Source organism: Festucalex cinctus, chromosome 1 (genome assembly GCF_051991245.1).
Source record: "Festucalex cinctus isolate MCC-2025b chromosome 1, RoL_Fcin_1.0, whole genome shotgun sequence".
Taxonomy (NCBI): Eukaryota; Metazoa; Chordata; class Actinopteri; order Syngnathiformes; family Syngnathidae; genus Festucalex; species Festucalex cinctus.
Window position 1 is genome coordinate 31555200 of NC_135411.1, and position 21893 is coordinate 31577092.

General features: G+C 40.0%; 3 protein-coding genes across 5 annotated transcripts; 2 read left to right on the plus strand and 1 right to left on the minus strand.

Annotated features, from left to right (window-relative positions):
* The first annotated feature begins 1115 nt into the window (after nucleotides 1–1115).
* hgs (hepatocyte growth factor-regulated tyrosine kinase substrate) lies at nucleotides 1116–12003 on the plus strand. 3 transcript variants are annotated; one of them, XM_077529112.1, is made up of 20 exons: nucleotides 1116–1500; nucleotides 2572–2656; nucleotides 2743–2818; nucleotides 2953–3045; nucleotides 4383–4506; nucleotides 4695–4747; nucleotides 5017–5085; nucleotides 5223–5347; nucleotides 6285–6369; nucleotides 6477–6575; nucleotides 6662–6757; nucleotides 6820–6858; nucleotides 7993–8193; nucleotides 8383–8596; nucleotides 8664–8836; nucleotides 9843–9983; nucleotides 10227–10404; nucleotides 10482–10612; nucleotides 10737–10919; nucleotides 11041–12003. In XM_077529112.1, exons 1-20 carry the CDS (start codon nucleotides 1464–1466, stop codon nucleotides 11164–11166), a joined length of 2328 nt encoding a protein of 775 aa, XP_077385238.1. In that variant the 5' UTR covers nucleotides 1116–1463; the 3' UTR covers nucleotides 11167–12003. The 3 variants fall into 3 exon arrangements, with proteins under 3 accessions (XP_077385238.1, XP_077385222.1, XP_077385231.1); XM_077529096.1 differs by having other exon boundaries at nucleotides 1117–1500; nucleotides 6261–6369; XM_077529105.1 differs by having other exon boundaries at nucleotides 1117–1500; nucleotides 4389–4506; nucleotides 6261–6369.
* On the minus strand, nucleotides 11662–15382 carry LOC144023555 (methyltransferase-like 26 B). Its single transcript, XM_077529166.1, has 6 exons — nucleotides 14613–15382; nucleotides 13962–14124; nucleotides 13766–13825; nucleotides 13633–13700; nucleotides 12227–12305; nucleotides 11662–12153 (listed from the first exon to the last, which is right to left on the minus strand). The coding sequence occupies exons 1-6, from the start codon at nucleotides 14807–14809 to the stop codon at nucleotides 12106–12108; spliced, it is 615 nt and encodes a 204-aa protein (XP_077385292.1). The 5' UTR covers nucleotides 14810–15382; the 3' UTR covers nucleotides 11662–12105.
* A 62-nt stretch (nucleotides 15383–15444) lies between these two features.
* mrpl12 (mitochondrial ribosomal protein L12) lies at nucleotides 15445–19886 on the plus strand. Its single transcript, XM_077529139.1, has 5 exons — nucleotides 15445–15910; nucleotides 17168–17369; nucleotides 17628–17702; nucleotides 18180–18314; nucleotides 19511–19886. Exons 1-5 carry the CDS (start codon nucleotides 15705–15707, stop codon nucleotides 19625–19627), a joined length of 735 nt encoding a protein of 244 aa, XP_077385265.1. The 5' UTR covers nucleotides 15445–15704; the 3' UTR covers nucleotides 19628–19886.
* Nucleotides 19887–21893: the final 2007 nt, after the last annotated feature.

The following is a 21893-nucleotide window of genomic DNA, read 5'->3' on the forward strand; positions in this document are numbered from 1 at the left end:
TTCGGTGAACCTGGCATGCATGTTTTGTGAACATGGGAAGCAATTGGAGCACATTGAGAAAACCTACTAAGATATAAAAACAGAAATCAGAACTTAACATTAACTACTTAAAGATTTCCAAGTGACATGAAAACCTATCTACAACTGTGTGTTGTTTTCACTGTCTGTGTGACCTAAAATAATCTTGGTGACCCCAAACTTTTGAACATAGCCTACATTTGTATTGCCCATTTCAAGTAAGCAGCACAGTGGCTTTGGCCCTGGCGCAGTAGAACAATAGAACAATGATTGTATGCTTGTAGTGTCGTCTCTGCCATCCACCACCCAGTAGGCTACAGAATGAACAAAAATGTATTTGCCACCTTATTTACACAATAATATATTCTCGTTTGAAAACCTAAATGCCCGTTTTACATCTCTATAACAGCAGCTGGAATAACAATACAAGCTGATGATGGACCACAATAACAATGAACGCCAGTGATCCGGGTGCCAGGTAGTGACTCATACATGATGACCTACGTCAGCCTGCCCTGGAACAAAGCTGATTGAGGGTCACTGTTGAGTACAGTAAGGGAGCTACTGTACGATGATAGATGATAAGGGCAGGGCAACACTTACACCAGAGCTACACAGTATTGTGCCATACTCAACTACAGAATTGAGTATCATTTTGAAGTGATAGTTTATTGTCATTGGCTTCATCTCTACAGAAAGAGTCTGACATTTAATGCAGTGGCTAAGATGATGACTTCATTAGTCTGAGAAGTAACAGATTAAATTTGAAGTTTTATAGCTTCGGATCGTTTTTCAGCCCATTATAAAGTGTATGTTTTTATTTTTATATTATTGTATGCCACTTCAACATGCACAAACCTATATGAACATGAACACTGCACTTTTGCTTTTCTATTAAATATATTTTAAACTAAAAATTATAGTATCTCAAATTTTATTACTCAATCTTATGATTATTTTGTTTTCCTTTTAAAGTGCAACGACCACCATCATAAATTTCGAAATGTTAGTCAACAACTAAAGCAGACAGTCAATGAGTGATGTGCAATGCAGGTGACGCACAATGCGTGACGCCGCTCTGCCTGCGTCTTCAATGCCGACAGCTTTAAAACCACTGTATTTTAATGTTGGTCACGATGTTGGTACTAATAACGTAGTTTCGGAGCTACTAGCAGTTTTGTCACTCTCGCCAATATTGTAATTTGTTGTGTTCTGGGTTTATAGCAGAGGGCGCTCGCCCTTTGGCACGTTGACGTTTCTCCACCGGAAGTGGGAAGTGGTAACAGTGCACAGCTGCTGTGCGTACAGTGGAGTCCGTTCAGCTCCGCGGCTACTTGACGCTAGCCATTAGCCACTAAGCTAAAACGCTGAAAATAACAGCGGACGGCCGCTGAGTGGGGAAAATATACACACCTCGACAGCGTCTCTAAGACTTTCGGTCAACTATGGGGAAAGGCGGAGGTACATTCGAGAGACTTCTGGGTAAGTCACAGAGATAATTGGTAATGTTAGTAGTTGACTTAATGTTGTAAAAGTACCGAGTTTTCAACAGTGTATCGTTTCGAGCTGGGGCTGTGGCGCTGAGGCCAAGCTAATTTTAGCCTGCTGCTAGCAAAATTGGCCGCCGATGACTAAGGCCCAGATTAGCTCGCTAATATTCATAACAGGCGATACAATCCCAGATTGTGTAAAATAGCGTTAAAACAAGAAAGATGCCATCAATGCTATAAAAGTGAATTGTACGAGCGATAAGATTAAGAGTCATTTTAACCGAGCACAAAACGTAAACATTCGCATCCTTTCGAAATTAAAGCAACGCCAATATGACGACCAAATAGTTAATCAAAACAATTTGTGAAGTCCTGGCACTTGCGTTGTCTTTACAGAGCTTTGTGTTAACGAAACTGCTTTATACGAACTTCAATAGGCTTGAATATCTGGTTAAATTAATCACTCGTTTGGCAATGTCAATCAAAGGAGGTTGTCTTTATAACAGCCTTTCTTCTGGATCTGGTTGTCTGACAACTCAGTGTAATCAATTCCACAAGTGCTTAGCTATTAGACTTAGACTTAACTTTATTGATGACTTTCATTTGCCACCATAATGATCAAAATTAAAATATAGTAGCTCAGTAGGCCCAAGCGTTGTTCATATACAAGACGAAGGTTTATTCCTCCGAGCAACTTAGGAAGTGTTCGTGGAATCATGTCCAGCCAAAAATACTAAAGTAATTTCCCACAAAGTAAAAAAAATAATAAAAAAGAAGACTTATCAAACAGTGGATTTTAAAAAGTATACACAAAATTATTTCCAATCATATCTTAAGATGGAAACAACCCTTGTAGTTATGTTCCCAGTGCCACAATTGTTTTTGAGCAAGGTAGGATCATAATGCTCATCTTCACCCATCCCATCGCTAATAAAATGACACATCACAGAAGACACAGAGGAGTTGGCAACAAGGCCGGTCACTCTCAGAGACACAAATTACGTTATCAATGCTAATCACAATTTCTCAGTTCACCAATGCATCTCTATGTAATAATTTTCAGATAAGGCCACCAGTCAGCTTCTCCTGGAGACCGACTGGGAATCAATCCTGCAAATCTGCGATCTCATTCGACAAGGAGACACCCAGTGAGTCACCGGCTAAGTTGATTTATTGTCTTACTTAATGTTTTTTTTTTTTTTTTTTAATGATTGATTTGACTCTTTCCAATCAGGGCGAAATATGCAATTGGTGCTATAAAGAAAAAGCTGAATGACAAAAATCCACACGTGGCCCTCTATGCACTTGAGGTAAGATATTTCTGTTTTTGTTAAAAATGACTGTTAAATGATTACAGCTGTGTAATATTTTAACACACCATGCTGTGTTACTGGCAATGGCGTAACAGTGTGTAAAAAGTAAACAATGCTTCCTTCCTCTTCAGGTCCTTGAGTCTGTGGTTAAGAACTGTGGGCAAACTGTTCATGATGAGGTGGCGTGTAAGCAAACCATGGAGGAGCTGAAGGATCTGATCAAGGTGTTGTATAATTCCAGAATATACAATATGCGTTTGATTCGCCATCAGATGCATGTGAGCACGACCACATTTAGTCTGAAGCTCCTCCTAGCTTGCAAAGCTGGCAAATATTTGTTGCGCTCATATTGTTGTCACATGACCCAGCATTTACATTAGAGTTGTGTGTATATCGACAGCTTGGCGCACCACCATTATCTGACAATGCAATCATTTTAAAGGGATTCTTGACTCATTGAGCCATTTCAGCAGTAAGAAGATATTTTTTTCTATAATGTCATAAATTCATTATTTTTCGTGAACAATTAATACTTTTAAAAACTAATTTTGTCACTCGCTGTTGACTGAAGATGGCATCACCCATGCTGAGGGAACGGGTAACGACCAATCGCGGCTCATCTGTTTTAAAGGTATTAATTGGTCATGAAAAATAATGGTTATCAAATTGTGGGGGGAAAAAAAATCTTCTTACTGCTGAAATGGCTCAATAAGTCAACTTATTCCTTTAAGTAACAGTAACATCAATAGCAGTAATGTGGACCAAACACTCTGTACAACTAAAATAAAGTACAAGTACTCGACATTTGAACAACTGACACACAAAGTAGACGATAAAAATTGTATTTGTGTTTGACACGTCTAGGGGTTCAGATATTAACCGGTTTTACGATTAACCATGGTTTTTAAACATCAGGATTATCTGACTATTTTTTTTTTTTTTTTTTTTTTTTAAGCTGAAAGAAAAAGAGGGTACATACCGTCCACTTGTTATACATAGTGCCCATGCCCTATATTAAGAGCGTACAAGTGGTCCATGTCTAATCTGCTATATTTTTTTTCAAAGGCAGCACCTTTTTTAAAATTTATTTATTTTCAGTTATTTATTGTTAAAAATAACATTTAAAAGAATGCTGATGTGTTTAAAAAAAAAAAAAAAAATGTATATAAAAATAACCGTAAAACCGCTTATTTTTCTCAAGACTACAATCTTACACCAAAATCTGAAACCGTTGCACCCCTAGTCACGTTTATGGAAGTCATTATGCGTTCCGTGAAATGCATGGGATGTCACCAATATTAGTCAACTGTGTTTTTGTGAAGCCCATTGAAACGTTTTTGTGATTAAGGGCTATTTTATCTCACCTCCCACTATCACATGCATTAATGTATATCTTTTACTATGTTTGTGTATGACTGTAAAAAGACTTGACTTGAAATTGATTTGCAAACTGATTATATTGCATCTTTTTGTACTGTGCAGACCGACCAATTTTGTTGTGCCACTGTATTTGAATAGTGTGTAATGTATTGGTTTTTAAATGTAATATTCCTTGCACCAGAAACAGACGGAGCCAAATGTCCGAAACAAAATCCTTTATTTGATCCAAGCCTGGGCCCACGCCTTCCGCAACGAGCCCAAATACAAAGTGGTGCAAGACACCTATCAGATCATGAAAGTGGAAGGTAAGTGCCCAACTGCCCATGTCAATGTCTGTTCTTTTCACCATCACGAATATGGAAGTTGAGCTTAAAATGACTTACATTAATTCTTTGAGGCCTCTCAATATTGTAGCAGGCTGATCGTGTGACTATCACATTGTAACGTTAGCATTGATTAATGTGCAGTGTGGACTGAATGTTTTCATCCACAGGTCATGTGTTCCCTGAGTTTAAGGAGAGTGATGCAATGTTTTCAGCAGAAAAAGTAAGATTTCATTTATTTTTGGTCATGTTTATTTACTATACTTATACTCTATGCATCGTACTGTGCAAAAGTGTGTGCCAGCACCAGCAAATAAGAGGATAGGACACATTTCAGACTGTACAAGCCAAGACCAGGAAGAACAAACCTTATTAATTCAATTCAATTTCAATTCACTCGTGATATTGTAAAAGAAAGGACAAAGCTCCATTTTGTCTTGTGTGCTTCCATATGAGACATAACAAGCTGCATGTGTGTTTTTGTTGATTCAGGCCCCGGACTGGGTTGATGCTGAGGAATGCCACCGGTGCAGAGTCCAGTTTGGAGTGATGACAAGAAAGGTAGGCGGGGCGTGCCTGTAAATGGGACATACGGACTTTCACACAGTTCTTTCAGCCGACACTTGCAATCAGAGCAATATTTTTATGGCCCACGCGCAGAGCCTGACCTGGATTGCGCTTTCTTTTCCTTTTCAAAGCACCACTGTCGAGCCTGCGGGCAGATCTTCTGCGGCAAGTGCTCCTCGAAGTATTCAACCATCCCCAAGTTCGGAATAGAAAAGGAGGTCCGTGTGTGTGAGCCCTGCTTTGAGCAGCTGAACAAGTGAGTACGTGGGTGACTTAAACTTCGAAAAGAAAATACAAAGCCACATTCTCAGACTACAACTACAGGGTGTCGTTAGTTTATGACATATCTGACATATTTTGAGGTTACAAACTGTACGCTGTGAACTGTTTTGTGTAGTAGCTTAACAGTATGTCGCCATGCTGTTCAAAAAGTCACGTTCAGTGATTGACGTACTGTTTCGTTATATGTAGTATTTACTCGTGTAATTATGAGTTTTGTGCTATATTAGTGTTGGTTAGTGTTATCTGTGTGTTTGTGTTACTGTTACCAGTAATGGATGTCATATTTAATGCTAGCATTTTATTTATTTTTTTTATTTTTTTTAAATAAAGCAAACCATGACTTTAAATTGTGTGTAAAACAGTTAACTTCAGGTAAATGACTCCATTTGCAATGCTTTGAGCATTGCTGATTAAAAAAAATATATATAACTACATATATCTAATACATATAGTATTACTACTTGTGTCACATTAATTTAAAGGAACAAAGAAATGATGTTAAATCACTCTGTAATAGAACATGACATCATTGGTTTTGTTAGTGGCAGTTACAGTGATCAGTCTGTCATTATCGGCCTTGATCTGCGAGCGCTGATCATATTTTTTCACAAATTTCACGATCGGCGCATCTCTAGTTTTGGGTTGTAAGTGTGTCAAGTGTACTCACTGAATGGATTAAACGTATAGGTCAGGGCACTTGCTGTACTAGAAACTTTAGAAATTAAAGATAAATTTTCATTGGCAATTTGACAGGATTTTATTACATAGTGCTGGTGTTTGTCATGTGAGCTGCTGTTCCATAAAACCTTTGTTGTTGTTCCCAGTGTCATGCTTTCTGTGCTCATTCACAAGATTGTTTGTCCTCCCCCAATCCCTCCCCTCACCAGCCACCCTTCCTCTCCTTCACTTAGGAAAGCAGAGAACAAACCGGCGGCCACCAGCACTGCCGAGCTGCCTCCAGAGTATCTCACTAGCCCGCTCTCCCAGCAGTCACAAGTAAAGGCTCATTACATAGACTTATTTGTAAACACAAAGTGTGCAGCATACAAGTGATTTGTCCTGCTAGATGTATACAATCCATATTGTTATTGTTGATTGTCCAGATGCCTCCAAAAAGGGACGAGGCAGCGCTTCAAGAGGAAGAAGAGCTGCAGCTGGCCATCGCCCTATCCCAAAGTGAGGCTGAAGAAAAAGAGCGAATGGTAGGACGCCTCATCGCACATATATTTGAAGTTTCCACTGCCTGGTTGGGGAGAAGTGTCTAAAAAAGAAGAATATGCAATTTTAGAAGCAGAAGAACTCATACCCTGCCTATATCAAGGCGGACCCCACCCCGGTCACCTCCTCGGCACCTCCAGTCAGCACCCTCTACACGCCTCCTATGGTAAGATGCGCTGCATGCGCTACATCATGATACAATTTTTTAACTGACTCTCTACAATCTAGAATTCCTCTGCTCCGTCAGCCGAAGAAGTCGACCCTGAGGTAAATTCAACATTTGCACTTATTTTTCTATACACTTAAGTCCATTTATTTATTTATTTATTTATTTATTTATGCATGCCGATAATTGCCAAAATGCCAAATATCGGCCCGGCCAATAATTGAACTTACCGTAAACCACGTCCGCATGCCCTAGTAAACCAATCAAGATGCAAGATGTCATGTTTGCGCCGGCACGTGTTTTGCTGGGGACAAACAAAGCAATCCAGCTCCTGGCGGTGCATTGCGTGAGCCAAAGCCAAGAAGAAAAATCAATGAAAAATGGTCAAATGCTATAGTCACGGCTTGCTAGAAGTTGTTTGTGTTTTCGAAGGCGGAAGGATTAGCTGGCTGCAGTGCGTTGATTAGCCGTCTACAGGGTGACGCGCAGTGATACGAACGAACAGAAAAGTAGTGCCTGGCGGTAATGGCGTCTGACTTTTTTTTTCAGAAAAGAGTATCGTGATGCAAATGTATCACTCTTTTGAACACAAATTGTTTTTAGAAGAAAAACGCTTTTATTTCCGTGACCCTTACTGGACAGCTTACTGGACTATTTTCCTCTTGTCCAACACCGGACCAGAACTCGTGTCACAGAACGCTGTCAGGGGTATGTCAGTGCTGATCGCACACACTGGAGGTGAGGATGAAATTGAGATTCATGTCAAAAAATCCGAACGATCCCTTTAATGAACTGGACAAGGAGCCAAACCAGGCTTCCCATAGATTTAAAAAAAAAAGAAAAAAAGCCTTTGTTATTGCCTTATCTGTTAGTTTAATACATTGTTTGCAATATAAAAAAAAAAAAAGTTCATCCCATTCAGTTGACCCATTTTAATGTAATAAAAAGAGTTAGGAACACATGAACAAGAGAAGTAGCACTTGCAGAGAGCACACGCTAACATGCAGGAAATGGCCGACCAGGGCTGGAGTGGGAGCTCCTGATGTCTCTCAGTAGACCGCACCCTTCAAAGTCACACATGGGCAAACAACACACTACTACCGTGTGGGAGACTTTCAGCTGAATTACACTTCATGAAAGCAGCTTATTTCCTTCCATTCTCTTTTATTTACTCATATTTGCAAATCCGTACATGCATTTTCTCTGATGCCTTCTCTGTGACCTCCTCGTTTTAGTTGGCCCGCTACCTCAACAGAACGTACTGGGAGAAGAAGCAGGAGGAGGCCCGCAAGAGTCCTACGCCCTCAGCGCCAGCCCCCGTAGTACTGGCCGAACCCACGCCACCAGTCAGTGCACCAGTTAGTGCACCGGTCATCGCACCAGTCAGCCAGCCCATAGAAGCTCACGTCCCCATGCAGCCTGTCAGCATTGTAGAGGTATGCTCAGATCTTAGGCTGGGATAGTGTACAGGACCACTTGTTTGTCATTATTGCTATCAGTAATTTAATAAACAATAAAAAGCAGTGCTTCACTTTATTTTTCATTTGCAAAAAATATTTAAAAAACAAAACAAAAAAACAAACACATTGTCAACACATATACCTCCCCAATATGGCCTTCTGCAGCAGCAGTACCAGAACGGTGAGTCGGAAGAGAACCACGAGCAGTTCCTGAAGGCCCTACAGAATGCAGTGACCACCTTCCTGAACCGGATGAAGAGCAACCATATGCGCGGGCGCAGCATAACCAACGACAGCGCCGTCTTGTCCCTCTTCCAGTCCATCAACAACATGCACCCACAGCTCCTGGACATCCTCAACCAGCTTGACGAAAAGCGACGTGAGTGATGTGGGCTTTTTGTTTTCTGTGTTTTCGTCACGTCTTCAATAATCTGCGGTCCCGGCAGTGTACTATGAGGGGCTGCAAGACAAGCTGGCTCAGGTGCGTGACGCTCGGGCAGCCCTCAACGCACTGAGGGACGAGCATAGGGAGAAACTGCGCCGCGCCGCCGAGGAGGCCGAGAGGCAAAGGCAGATACAGCTGGCGCAAAAACTGGAGATCATGCGGCAGAAGAAGCAGGTATTGCAACTTTAGAGTATATTGGACGCTTGCCAATTGGTTTGCAACAGCATATGTAGTTCAAGTCTAGACTTAAAGCTTTTATGCAGATTGCCTCCATGTTCAGGGGCTCAATAGTATCTGAAAAGTTGATCCTCGGGTGAATATTCAGTTGCACTCAAAATTAGCTCATTTATTACCCAATAGGGGTGGGAACCCTTGGGTACCTCATGGTACGATATGCGATACAAGGCTCAGGATAATGATTATCTTACGATATGACGATACCACGATTATCGATATATTGGTTAGGAAATGAGTCCACGATAATCTACGATAAAACTAATCAAGACATCAACTGATGTTTTTTTTCAACGAGAATTTTTTATTTTTTTTTACCATCACTGAAACACATTAAAATTGGTGTCTTCTTCACAGTGAGTACTTTAGTCTTGCACGGGTAAAAGTACCAGTAATATCATGAGTCTTCTTCACTTGAAGACTCACGTATATTTCCCCGCCACTCTCATGAGGCGCTCCCCCTAGAGGCCCCGCAAGTAATTGCCCAATAAGTAATGAGCTATGGAGCCGTTACAGTGGCTGCATATTATAACTACGTAGGCGTATTGATAATCTATCGGGAGACAAAGTATCACAATTTATTGTGATATCGAGATATCGTCACACTCATATTACCCAATACGTCATTTAAAACACAAGCTCCGTGGGCTCCACACTTTGAATTTTTGTTCTGTTATTCAGATTGACTGTTTTAGTAATTGTTCAAATACTTTTTCCCCTTTGGAAATGGGAGGTACACTACTAAATGTGTAATTCCCAAAAGGTAAAAGGCCATATGAAATGTCTTAAATTGCGACTAAATGTGAATCACATTTTATTTCAAATCCATGGTGTTGGTTTATGAAGGCAAAATCCTATCACCCCTTACTGTTGTGGCCCTCCCAATATGTCACGCATGCTGCCAAGCTGTCACTGCACTAAGAAGTGTTCTGTTCGTGCGCTGTAGGAGTACTTGGAGATGCAGCGGCAGCTGGCCATCCAGCGCCTGCAGGAGCAGGAGAAGGAGCGCCAGATGCGTCTGGAACAGCAGAAGCACACCATCCAGATGAGAGCTCAGATGCCCGCTTTCTCTCTGCCCTACGCACAGGTGCACAAACACGCACACAAAGCCTGCTACCATTTTCGAGCCCCCATTCTAGTCATATTCCTGAACGTTAAGACACCAAACGTGTTTGCTTTAAATGATTTGTCACTCCTAGTGAAGTTTACTGGAAAACTGATACCTAAAACACCAGAGTGTTAGACACCAGCTATTCAAACGGTAAAATGTCCAACTAAGCCAACCATTTAATCAAACGGAAGTCTAATATTCTGCGTAATCCTTCTTCAGGTGCAGTCTTTGCCTCCCAACGTACAGGGCGTGTACCAGCCCGGAGGTCCGCCTAGCTACCCAGGCACCTTCAGCCCAGCCAACTCTGTGGAAGGCTCTCCTATGCACAATCTCTACATGAGCCAGCCGGGCCAGGGTGCACCGCCACAGTACCAGGCCATGCCAGCTGCTGCCCCAGGTATAGCCCAAGACATCACCTTCACCCCAGTTTGATTGCTTTCTTACAATTTATTTATTTATTTTTTGCTTGTCTAGATCCCAGTATAAATGCATACATGTATCCGCCTGCTGCCACCAATGGACAGCCGGCTCCTCCTCCTGGTCAGGCCCCGCCAACCAATACACCCTACTCCAACTACCAGCCCACACCCACGCAAGGCTACCAGGTTTGCTTCTGCTACTCTGCAGTCCAAATCAAATCGTGACATGATTTTGAACAACTCTGGTCCCAATACGAAGCATCATTCCGCTTAATTGTGTTCTCTCTCTTGCTTCCTCCCCCATGCACAGAATGTGGCGTCGCAGGCCCAAAACTTAGCCCCCATGTCCCAGACTGCCCCCACCAACGGCATGGGCTACATGGGCTACCCATCCTACAGCATGCAGAACATGATTTCGGCACTTCCGGGGCAGGACCCCAACATGGCCGTCCAGCAGCCATACATGTCTGGCCAGCAGCCCATGTACCAACAGGTCAGTTAGTATGACTCTGTCATGCGTTAACAGTTTAAAAAATAAAAAATAACCGACACATGATGGTGGACATTTGGACACAGCCTATGTCTGGTTTAACTTTTTGACTTGTCTGTTCTAGGTTCCCCCTAGTGGCCCTCAGCAGCTACCACAGCAGCCCCCGCAGCAAATGCCGCAGCAGCATCAACACCCTCCTCCCCAGTTGGTCCCCGGCAATGCAGAGGGGCAGCTCATCTCGTTTGACTGAAAGCTGCTTGCTTGTGATCAGGCAACTCACACACTACTACCACACACCCGCGCACACACACACACCATCGTAATTGGTCACACCTCCAACTCAATGTCATGTCGTGGCGATGTGAAATTTTGTGATGATCTCTTTAATATAGTGTCGAAGTGGGTGAGCTAACTTGCATCTCGTTACCTGTTCTTTGTGTTTCCTCCTTCACAAATAGTCTCTTAACAATGAAATAAGAAAAATGCTCATTACAGGATTAAAAAAAGACTTAAGTGCAAAACAAGCATGATGATTTTTAAAAATTGTATTCCGGAGTGGAGCTTGTCTGAGTACTTTATTTTATTTTTTTTTGACTGAGATGTTAAAAGAAGTGTGTGAGTGTATGTCTTTGAGAAGGAAGCTCAGTGAGAGGGTTGGAATGAACAGCACTCACTCATCATGTTCACAGCTTAACATTCTGCTTGTTGGCGTATACATCCTTTCCTTCATCCACATGAACTAACATTGTATGTTTTTTTTTAATGGCCTTTCCTTGTTTTGAATTGTTTGCGATATTTAAAAATAGTTGGGAAAACATTCACGGGTGAAGCACTGAAGCGACTACAAATTGATCATTTATTTCATTCACATGATGACAGCCCTCACGCTGTAAATATCCGCTAATATCTCTAGTCCACGTGCGGGTGCACAAGGACAAGTTGGAAACGCTTTTGCTTCGCATGTAATCCATCGCCGATCACCAATCAGCTACGTCTGTAAGTTTGTGGTCTTTCTTTACTCTGGCAAAGCCATCTGTCTGGCACTCATTTTAAATTTATATTTAATAAATATCTTCTTCTTATTGTCCACTTGCTCTATTTTTTTCTTTCATTGTTGGGCTCAAGAACAACACGTACGGATCATGATACCTTTATTTCTTGTCAATAGAGAGTACAGTGCTACATATTTCTATAGTTTTCTGAAAATTAGACATTTGTAGCATTCTTCCATCTCCACCTGTATAACAAATATGATGATGGAAATTTTTGTCATCACTTTTGACACTGCAATGTCTTAGTATGCAACTCACCATCCTTTCCATACGCATCCCGTTTGCATAGGCCAACTGTCTGAGTACATCCACATCCGGAAGCCCCCACTCAGGATTCCTGAGGGACGGGACATCAGAGTTGAATGATAAAAGGTTGTTTTACGTCTCCTGAGAGTAACGGCACGCTTCAACAATGTTTCCATGTCAGTTTATTATACTTGCTTTGTTGAGTGGCTTCATGACTCGAGTCATACCTATATTGTATGCTGAATAGTGCAAAATTGACAGACTTCATACAAAATGATAACACAAATGAATTGGTTTTCTATACCACTTGTCATATACAGGTTCTGTTCTGTTATTTAAAAATCAGTAAAGCATGCAAAAATATAAGTTCTAATTCACTCTGAGTTAAGTCTTAATTTTTAATAATGCCAAAAGTAAGTGAGTGGTAAGAAAATACTCATTCGTGTAAATTATTGAAAATGCCAAAAGAATATGAGTTAAGAAAAGACTCATTCTTGTAAATTCTTGAAAGGCATGGTGCTTTTTAGTACAGTGAAGGAAATGATCACCGAATAATAAAAAAAAAAATATGAAGATAGTTTATATACAAAATAATGTAATATGGAAAAAATATGTATATTACTGTACATTTAAATGCCACAGGAAATTAGTAAATTCAGAAAATAAATCAATGCCCATGTTCGATAAGACGGAATGAAGTTGGAATATTTTTTCACACATTAGAATGAATGTACATTTTGAAAGTTACATTGAGAATGTATTTGCCCTTTTAATTTATTTTTAAATACATTATATACATATTTAACATTTTTAATGTTATAAATGTTATATTTCAATTTGCCCTTAAAAAAAAAAAGGGAGAAAAAAAAGCAACCAACATGTCAATTTTACAACACACACCAACTTGATCTCTTAAAGGTGAAGTTATGTCAAAAAATGTTCTTTACAATATGTTCTATGTAGCTTCACTAGTCTAAACACAGTATTCGGATTAATGTTGCAGTTGCACTTGATGAATATGAATCAAGCAGCAAAAGCCACCTATTTTAATCCATCTCAGGGTGGCCATTTGGCCAATTTGTCCACTGAAAATGACACATCACGGCTCTGCTTGCAAATGACAACATGACCAAACAGAAAACAGGTGCTCCATACTTGGTCCTGAGTCATTAGTTACCTATAAGCACTAAGCCATGAGATGTCATTTTCAGTCAACGGCAAGTGGCAAAATGGCCGACCACTGAGATGGATAAAAACAGAATGATTTTGCTGCTTAATTCGTATTGCACAAACACAATGTTAATCAGAATGGCTTGTTGAGACTAGTGAGGGCTCATAGAACATATTGGAAAGAAAACGTTTGACTTGACTCTCCCTTTAACAATATACAAGTTGGAACAAGGGACTGCTAAACTTACACTTTGCGGAGCTCTTCATTGAGGAGTTCATTGCAATGTGGCGTAATGGTGCCGTTAATAGCATACGCCTGGAAAATGATTGACAAAAATCATTTTTGGCTTTAAAAGCTGCTATTAAGTGTGTAATACATACCCCATATGTCACCAAGAGGCCATTCTGTTTGATGATATGACCTGCACCATTGAAAACACCCTTGAAAAGAAGACCAAAATACATTCCGCCGTTTCAGTTCACCATTAGATGGTGCTAATTATTACACACTATACTTTTAAAACTAAGGATGAACTAACCAAACATCCACCCGTGATGACGTGTTGTTATAGCCTACCTGTGCTGTCTTAAAGGGGCTGTACTGCAGTAGGTTAATGGCAACAATGACATCACAGGAGCTGCGAGACAGCCCCGCCCACTTCTCCCATGGCTCACTGGCATCCAAGTGCACAGGTGGCAGCACCGTCGTCACGTTGGTTGCAGAGATGTATGCCTTGATGCTGCAATGTCCACACGTCACATGTAAGCAGCAGCACGTTTAATACAAAAAAGTACTGAAACGTTCAACAGAAAACACTACAGTTAGGCATGTACCTGTAACGGTTTATAGTGCAATTTAAGCTTTTTCTGAATTTTTAACGCAATGCCAATATCCCTTACTATTTTATGGATAGTGTATACAGTTGGCTGGCCACTTCCATAAGTTCAAAAAGGAGGACATTTTTTTAAAACTTGTGTTCCCTTGCTATAACGTGGTCAGATAGCCACATGTGGAGCTTTGTTTCCATTTATTGAACCAATGATACGCGAGATTTTTAACTGAAGCCACTCTTGGTACATAAACTCAACCGTGGCTCATTTTCTTTAAAAAGGAGGACGAAATAGCGTCCTGCTTAAGACGCAAGACACATCACTGAAAAGTAGGACTGTACTGCCTAAATCAGGACATCTGGCCACCCTAGGTTACAGTACATACAACTTTCCATACCTCTGCCGGGCCTCCTCCTGGATGTCCGACGGCTGCCATGTGACGAAGGGCATCCTCTGGGCGAAGCGGATGACATGCTGCCCAGTTCCAGATCCCAACTCCAGGGCAAAGAGCTGCCGGGACTGCTCCTCCAGCACTTCCTGCAGCACCACACACACTTCCTCCCAGTTCCTCTCCGCCTGAGGTGACAGCAGCATGGCCTGCAGGAGGGCCACAAGACCACCTGGAGTGTCTTCTGCTGAAGTTGACCGTTGGACTTTCTTATATTCCGATCAGATATAAAATGGAGGATGTAGCATGTTGACCCAGGTGAGAAGTGAGTGATGGCAGATGGGTTGCAGATTACCCGCATAAGAGGATTTCCTTTGTGACATACTACATCACACTTGCTAAGTGGGTAGTAGCACACTACATTCGCTAAGTTATATTTACTTAGATAACTTTTTTGATAATTCTTACTTGTTAGATTAGTTTTAATGCAACCTACTTTTTTACTGTTCTACTCATATTTTTATCGTTTCTATTATGGACGTCACAATCACTTTTGCATCTTAGTTGGAATCACTTGATTTTTAGTATCTGGGCGATGTATTAAGAAGTGAAAAAGCAACACACCCACATTAAATGCCACTTTTGTTTTTGTTTTTTTAATTTAGCAGTAAAGGCATCCCAACATGTTTTTTTTCTTCCTTTTTTATTTTTTATTTAATTTTATTTTTTTTACTGTAGCCTACATGGCTAAACAATGTATGCATATTACTACTTTATTTTCGTCGCACATCACGTGACCATTGTACCCGTCATGAGTCATGACGCACCAGCCCATAATTGTGAATGACAAGGGGCTTCCAGGTGGATGAGTGGAACCGTCACTTGCCTTCGGTGACGGTTGGCGTGGGTTCGCTCCAACGCATGGGAGACCCATGTGGCTTACATGAAGACTATTTTCGATGTTCTGGATACTTTCTGGCATTAAAAGAAGCAACAAAAAAACCCTTTACGTGTTGCTAGTGTCTACGCGGTAAAAGAAGCAACAAAAAAAACTTTACGTGTTGCTAGTGTCTACGCGGGCACCCGTAGCGTTCGCAATGCATGCTGGGTAGGTCAGCTTCATTGAGGAGGGCGCCATGTGCTTTTGAGGTAGAGCCAGCTAGTGTAAAACAGCTACTTTGTTTGGACCAACGGGGCCGCTATCGAAGGGCAACGCCGGAACGTGGAGATTCCGGATCATCACGTAGCATGTACTGCACGATACGCTGCCTCCGGACGGCGCTGCGGGCCGCGGCGAGCGGTAAACGGTACGTTTGCACCGGCTCTTGCGGCATTACCAAAACACCGTGCTAGGCGGAAGGCGCTCGGCATCCAGCCGCCTCGTCAAGGGCAGACAGCCGGTCGATTGCGACGGAGACTCGGTGTGCACTTTACATTAAAACCAAACATTCATCCTGTTAAAATAATAAAATGAATTGCAAATTAGCTATTGAGCTACATTGTTAACTCTGGTTAGCTTAATTTATTTGTTGTAGCTACTATCTCTAAGTTTTCCAATGATAGCAGTGTGTAGGTCAGGTGATATTTTGTACACTTATTTTGGACATTTTACTGCATTTTGCACTGTTTAGAGATTTGATTTTCGTTACTATTTCTCCCGCCGACAGTCAAGGTCACTCGCCTGTGTAATGATGCTAGGTAGGTAACGTCACACGGTTGTGAGAAGGCATATGGTGAAAAACATATTTTGTTCAGTTGTGACTAAAAAGCTGACTTTTAAAGAAAGCAGTAATGGTGGATACGTACGTTTTCAAATGGAGCTTTACATGTTGACAACTCATTTTACCCGAAAAAAAGGTTTTCACAAAAACACTGTTTATGTAAAGATAATGATGATCAAGTCTCACTTAACCCACACATTTATATATTTGTTGTGAAATCTGGGCCTTTTTTTTATTCTGCTATATGAATGGTAACAATTTGCCAGACAAATGTAATTTCTGTAATTGAGTAGAATATTATTTAAATGTTTTGCCTGCCACTATACATCAGTTGCATATATAGATCAAGATTATATTTTAATTTTGCACAGAGTTTGGCAACCCATTACATTAGTGACAAGTCATTTCATCATCATAGTTAGTATTAGGGCTGCACGATATTGGAAAAACATGCGATATACTTGCTGAACATAGCGATATCGATATTATTGCGATATTTAACATTTACCTAAAGAAATTACATTTTTATTACCTAATGAAAGAAAAAAAAATTTCATGGGGCAAATAAGCAACCTTAATGTAATCTTAGTTCATTAATTGTAATTATGTCTTGATAATTTTCAACTATTGAATGGCGATGCACATTTTAGTTAGCATCTGACTGGTCAACTTCATGTAAAAAGCATGAAATTCCATATAAAACTTATTGCGTGCCTTTGTGATATGCATATTGCAAGGCCAATATCGCGATATCGATATTTTTTCGATATATTGTGCAGCCCTAGTTAGTATTAAACTCGAATGTCCACTGATGGGATCTAATCCAGTGTGGTCTTTGCCCAGACAACACCTTCAGCAGCAACAGATACCGGCATGGTGCATGCTGCGACACCCCAGGACGAGCGCCGCCATGCACTCGGACGCCCTCGTCACGCCGCCGCTGGACGGCGCCCCCAAACAGTACTCGCCCAAAATCCAACAGCTCGTCAGCGACATAGCCAGCCTGACGTTGTTGGAGGTGTCGGACCTCAATGAGCTTCTCAAGGTAAACACACCTATCTACTCGGACTGGGCAATATGGCAAAAAAAAAAAAGGGGGTGGGGGGGATCACGATTAGCAATGTTTATTTCTCTTACTTGAAGTTTATTTCATCCTGCAATTGAAGCTAGAGCAGGCAAAGATCCACTCTGATTGACTTTTGTCACAAACATTTCCGCTACGTCCCTGGCCCTACTCTTATACTGGACCTTATGCAGTAAACCTTACTTTTTTTTTCTAAGCATACTCTTCCACTTGCCACAGAAAACGTTGAACATTCAGGATGTGGGAATGATGCCGATGGGGGCGATGGCTGCATCAGTTGCTCCCGGATCTCAGGTAAGAACAGTCTGCCGCTGAGCCTGTTGATAACAAAAACAGCAGCACCTAAAAAGTCTTCCCTGTGACTTAAGGCAAGAAAGTGTGATATGGCTTTGTCTAGTGGTATGCAAAAGAATCACTGACTTAATACTAGACAAATAAGATGTATTTAATACATTACAGACATATGTATATCGGAATAAATGAAAATGAAGAAAGATAGAATTTCAGACTTCACATTTACATTTATCTTGTTTTATTCAGGCACTATTGTGTTCCTTTATGCAAATTAGTGTTTGAGTAAAGATTCCAAAATGTTGCTTGTAACCTTGTTTATTTTCCTACTTGTCTTCTGTTTTAAAGTCCGCTTTCACTTTGCGTATTTGGAATATTCCTATATTCCTGCGATATTATTGTTGGGGGACACAAGTGCAATAAATTCCTCCGCCATCTGTAGTTGAGTTTAAAAAAAAAAAAAAAAAAAAATGTGTTCAGGCCGTGGAAGAGGAGGCGCCGGTGAAGAAAGAGAAGACTCATTTCAACGTCAAGTTAACTGAAGTCAACACGACTGAGAAGGTGAAACTCATTAAGGAAGTGAAGAACTGCATCCAAGGCTTGAACCTGGTGCAGGTAGGTTCCACAATTCCACCAGACTTTGGGGAATTTCATTTCACTTCAGTGAGCACCGACCTTTTTGGGGGTGCAGTGTTAACCCCAAATGGTGCAGCTGCAGAATGGTTAAACAAAAGAAAGATGTAATGCATTCACACACAAGCTTCCCCCCCTTTTAAAGCTGCACACATTCAAAGTCACTGATGCTTCAGTGTGAAATTTGAGGAAAAACTACCAACACTAGAGACGGTGTTTTACCATAGCCTGCCCCTTTAAAGTTTGTTTGTTTTTAGTACTAGCATGTAAGATTGCTAAGACCATTAGTAAACGATAGGATAACACTTAGAGCTGTCACTATTAATCGATTAAGTAATCAAATATCAAATTCATCAACAACTATTTTAATAAGCGAGTAATCGTTTGATGCCAATTTTTTAATTGAAAATTATGCAGCTCCTCTGATTTCAACATAATAAATGTACAATGATTTCTGTAGTCCTTCATGAAGGAATGCTGATTATCTTCTATGTTTTAAGCAAAATAAGACATTTGCAAACATCTGTTTTTACTTTGGAAAGCAATGACTGTACCGGTAAAGATATTAGTACATCATCAATCACCCCTTTTTCATCACTATACGAATACGAAGTCTGAAATAATCACCTGGCAATCACTATTAAACAGTAATCACTGGAAAATGCAATTGCATGCTAATTTAAAATGAATCTGGTTTAAAAAAATATTCAATTGTGACAGCACTACACTTAAGAGAAGCCTTTTATCGCATTTAATTGTATTTTTATTTTTATTATTATGTCATAGTCTGTTTAAGTTTGAGAGGAACAAAATAGCAGATTGTAAAAGCTTTTGGCAGCCAATTAAATAAGCTGGCACAAAATCGGCCTGTGCCGCCGCCTTCTTCTTCTTCTTCTTCTTCTTATTATTATTATTATTATTATTATTATTATTATTATTATTATTAATAATAATAATAATTTATTTTACGCTTTAATACTGTTAGGTTTACAGTTGTATCAGAGCTAATATATATATTTTTTTTTAAATGACAGACTAATTTCATGTTCTTTATTTCCTTTTGGGAGTTGGGGAATAGTCACCAAATCTGTGCAAATGATGTGTCCTACATTACATTTTGTATGACTTTGCAGGTTTCAGTATATATGAGTGTAAATGGTTGTTTTCATTTGAACCAGGCCAAGAAGCTGGTGGAGTCCCTTCCTCAGGAGATCCGTGCCAACGTTTCCAAAGATGAGGCGGAGAAACTGAAAGCGGCTTTGGAGGCGGCGGGCGGCACCGTGGTCCTGGAGTAGACCCACGGCCCCCTTCCATGTACTTCGTCCATTTTAATTTCCGAAGAAAATTGCCTTCCCTCATCCATACTGTCTCTTCAGTGCCGAGGCAGAGCAAGTCAGACTGAACTTTTGACAAATCAGCTCCCCGGCTGCTTCTGCCGATGTGTCTCACTTGTGTGTACGTGTTCAAACGTGGAAGGAAAACGTTTCCATTCCGTGGAGGGCACAGTTAAGTTCTTGTTGCTCAAGGAATTGTCATTAAACGGTGAAATATAAACCCTTTCCCCATGTTTTATATGCACTAAATGCTGTTGAACACCGCAACTGGTCACACAGATACTTACACCTTGTCGCTAAATGTAATAACATTCAAGAAGTTAAAAACAAAACAAAACAAAAAAACACTAAGGCATTTATAATACTTTTATTCCGAGCAATTCTATGAATATCATATTGGAGTTCATGCACACACGTATGTTTTAAATCCTAAATTCAATACAATTGGGTATATATTTTAAAGTATGTTCATTAGTGGTGACACCGTGGCTGACTGCTCCCAATGCTGAGATCATGAGTTCAATTCCGGGCTCCGGCCTTCCTGAGTGGAGTTTGCATGTTCTCCCTGAGCCTGCGTGGGTTTTTCTGAGTACTCCGGCTTCCTCGTACATTCCAAAAACAAAAAACAAACGTGCTGCATGGTAGGTTAATTAAAGAGTCTAAATTGTCCCTAAGTGTGGTTGTGAGTGCATATATTGCTTGTGTGGCCTGTGATTTGCTGGCAAGCAGTTCAGGGTGTGCCCCGCCTACTGCTTGAAGCCAGCTGGGATAGACTCCAGCAACCCTCGTGAGGAATAAGTGGTTTGGAAAATGTTTGAATGAATGTTCATAAGCTTGGTGACATGCTTTTTAAATGAGTTATGTAAATAGGATTTGAATACAGTAATTATACCTATTGAGAAAAATACCGGTAGTAGATTAATCAACTGTAAAGATAAAGTAAGAGAAGCTGTTTTGATTGACTAAAAATTAGGAGTCTACATCATGGTGCCCTGCCACTCTTGACCAGTAGAAGGCACCAGAGCTACAGAAACGGTTTAGAAGTACGTCATGGTTTTTAAAAAAAAAAAAAAAAAAAAAAAGACTGATAAAATAACTAATTTGAATCTTTTCTTGAAGTAAAAGGAATCAAGTACAGACTGTACAAAAGTACACACTGAAATCATTTACGGATACCTGAACAATGCACTTCAGTACTGTATCAAAGTAGTGTAATTCTTGGATACTGGTTCGCCCCACTGAGTACATGACTAACCTAAAAGCTTTCCTCGTCGGCCTGTCTGTTTGGTGTTACTGTTGACCTTTTGAGAAGATTGCATCAAGATGCAGGAGTTGAGATAATATCGCTGACACTGCAATTAGCATCAACCTGAAATCAATGGTGCGCCCCCCCAACCCCACACCCCGCGCACACGCAGTCCAAACTCTAATAATCCTACAGGACACAACATTGGCTATAGATGTATCTCTAGCAGAAAAATTTAAACAAGTTCTTATTTTTAAATTAATCCATTAAAAGTACTGTTTAGTAAAATATTACGTTTACCATCTTAAATTTAAAAGTGAAGTATTTATATATCTGTATTTCAAAATGTTATTCATTTCACAATTAAAAATTTGTTTAAAAATTCTGTATTAATACATTAATATACAGTGCATCAATTAATAATTATATTTATAAAATGTTAGCTTTATCTTAAAAATCTAATTATTTAATCAAATCACAAAAAGTATAAGAAATTGGATTGCTATGGATGGATGTGTACTTTAGATTTAAATTAAAATTAAGAGACACTTTTAGTCAAATGTTGCTTTTAAATATAAAAGTAAAACAAAAGTGTACATACCGATTTTAAAATATAAGGCATTTAAATATGTATCAAATTATTTAAATTTAATTTGTGAAATTAGATATACAGTATTTAATACATGTTTACTGGCTATACCTTAAAATAAAATTTGACTATCATTTTGAGATGATATTAAATTGTAAAATTATTTAAATAGGTTTGCATATATTTTTTTAACATGATTTAAATATGTTATGGAAGCAGAATAGATGTTTAAATGAACAGAATATGAATGTTGTTGTGTCAGCATGATGATATTAGCATTCAGAGTAGACGCTGAAAGAAGAAGATTGGAAATGATTGTCCGTATTTGCAAATGTCCTCGTGACTGCCACATATTAATGGAGTGCGCCATTAATCACACTCAACAAAGGAAG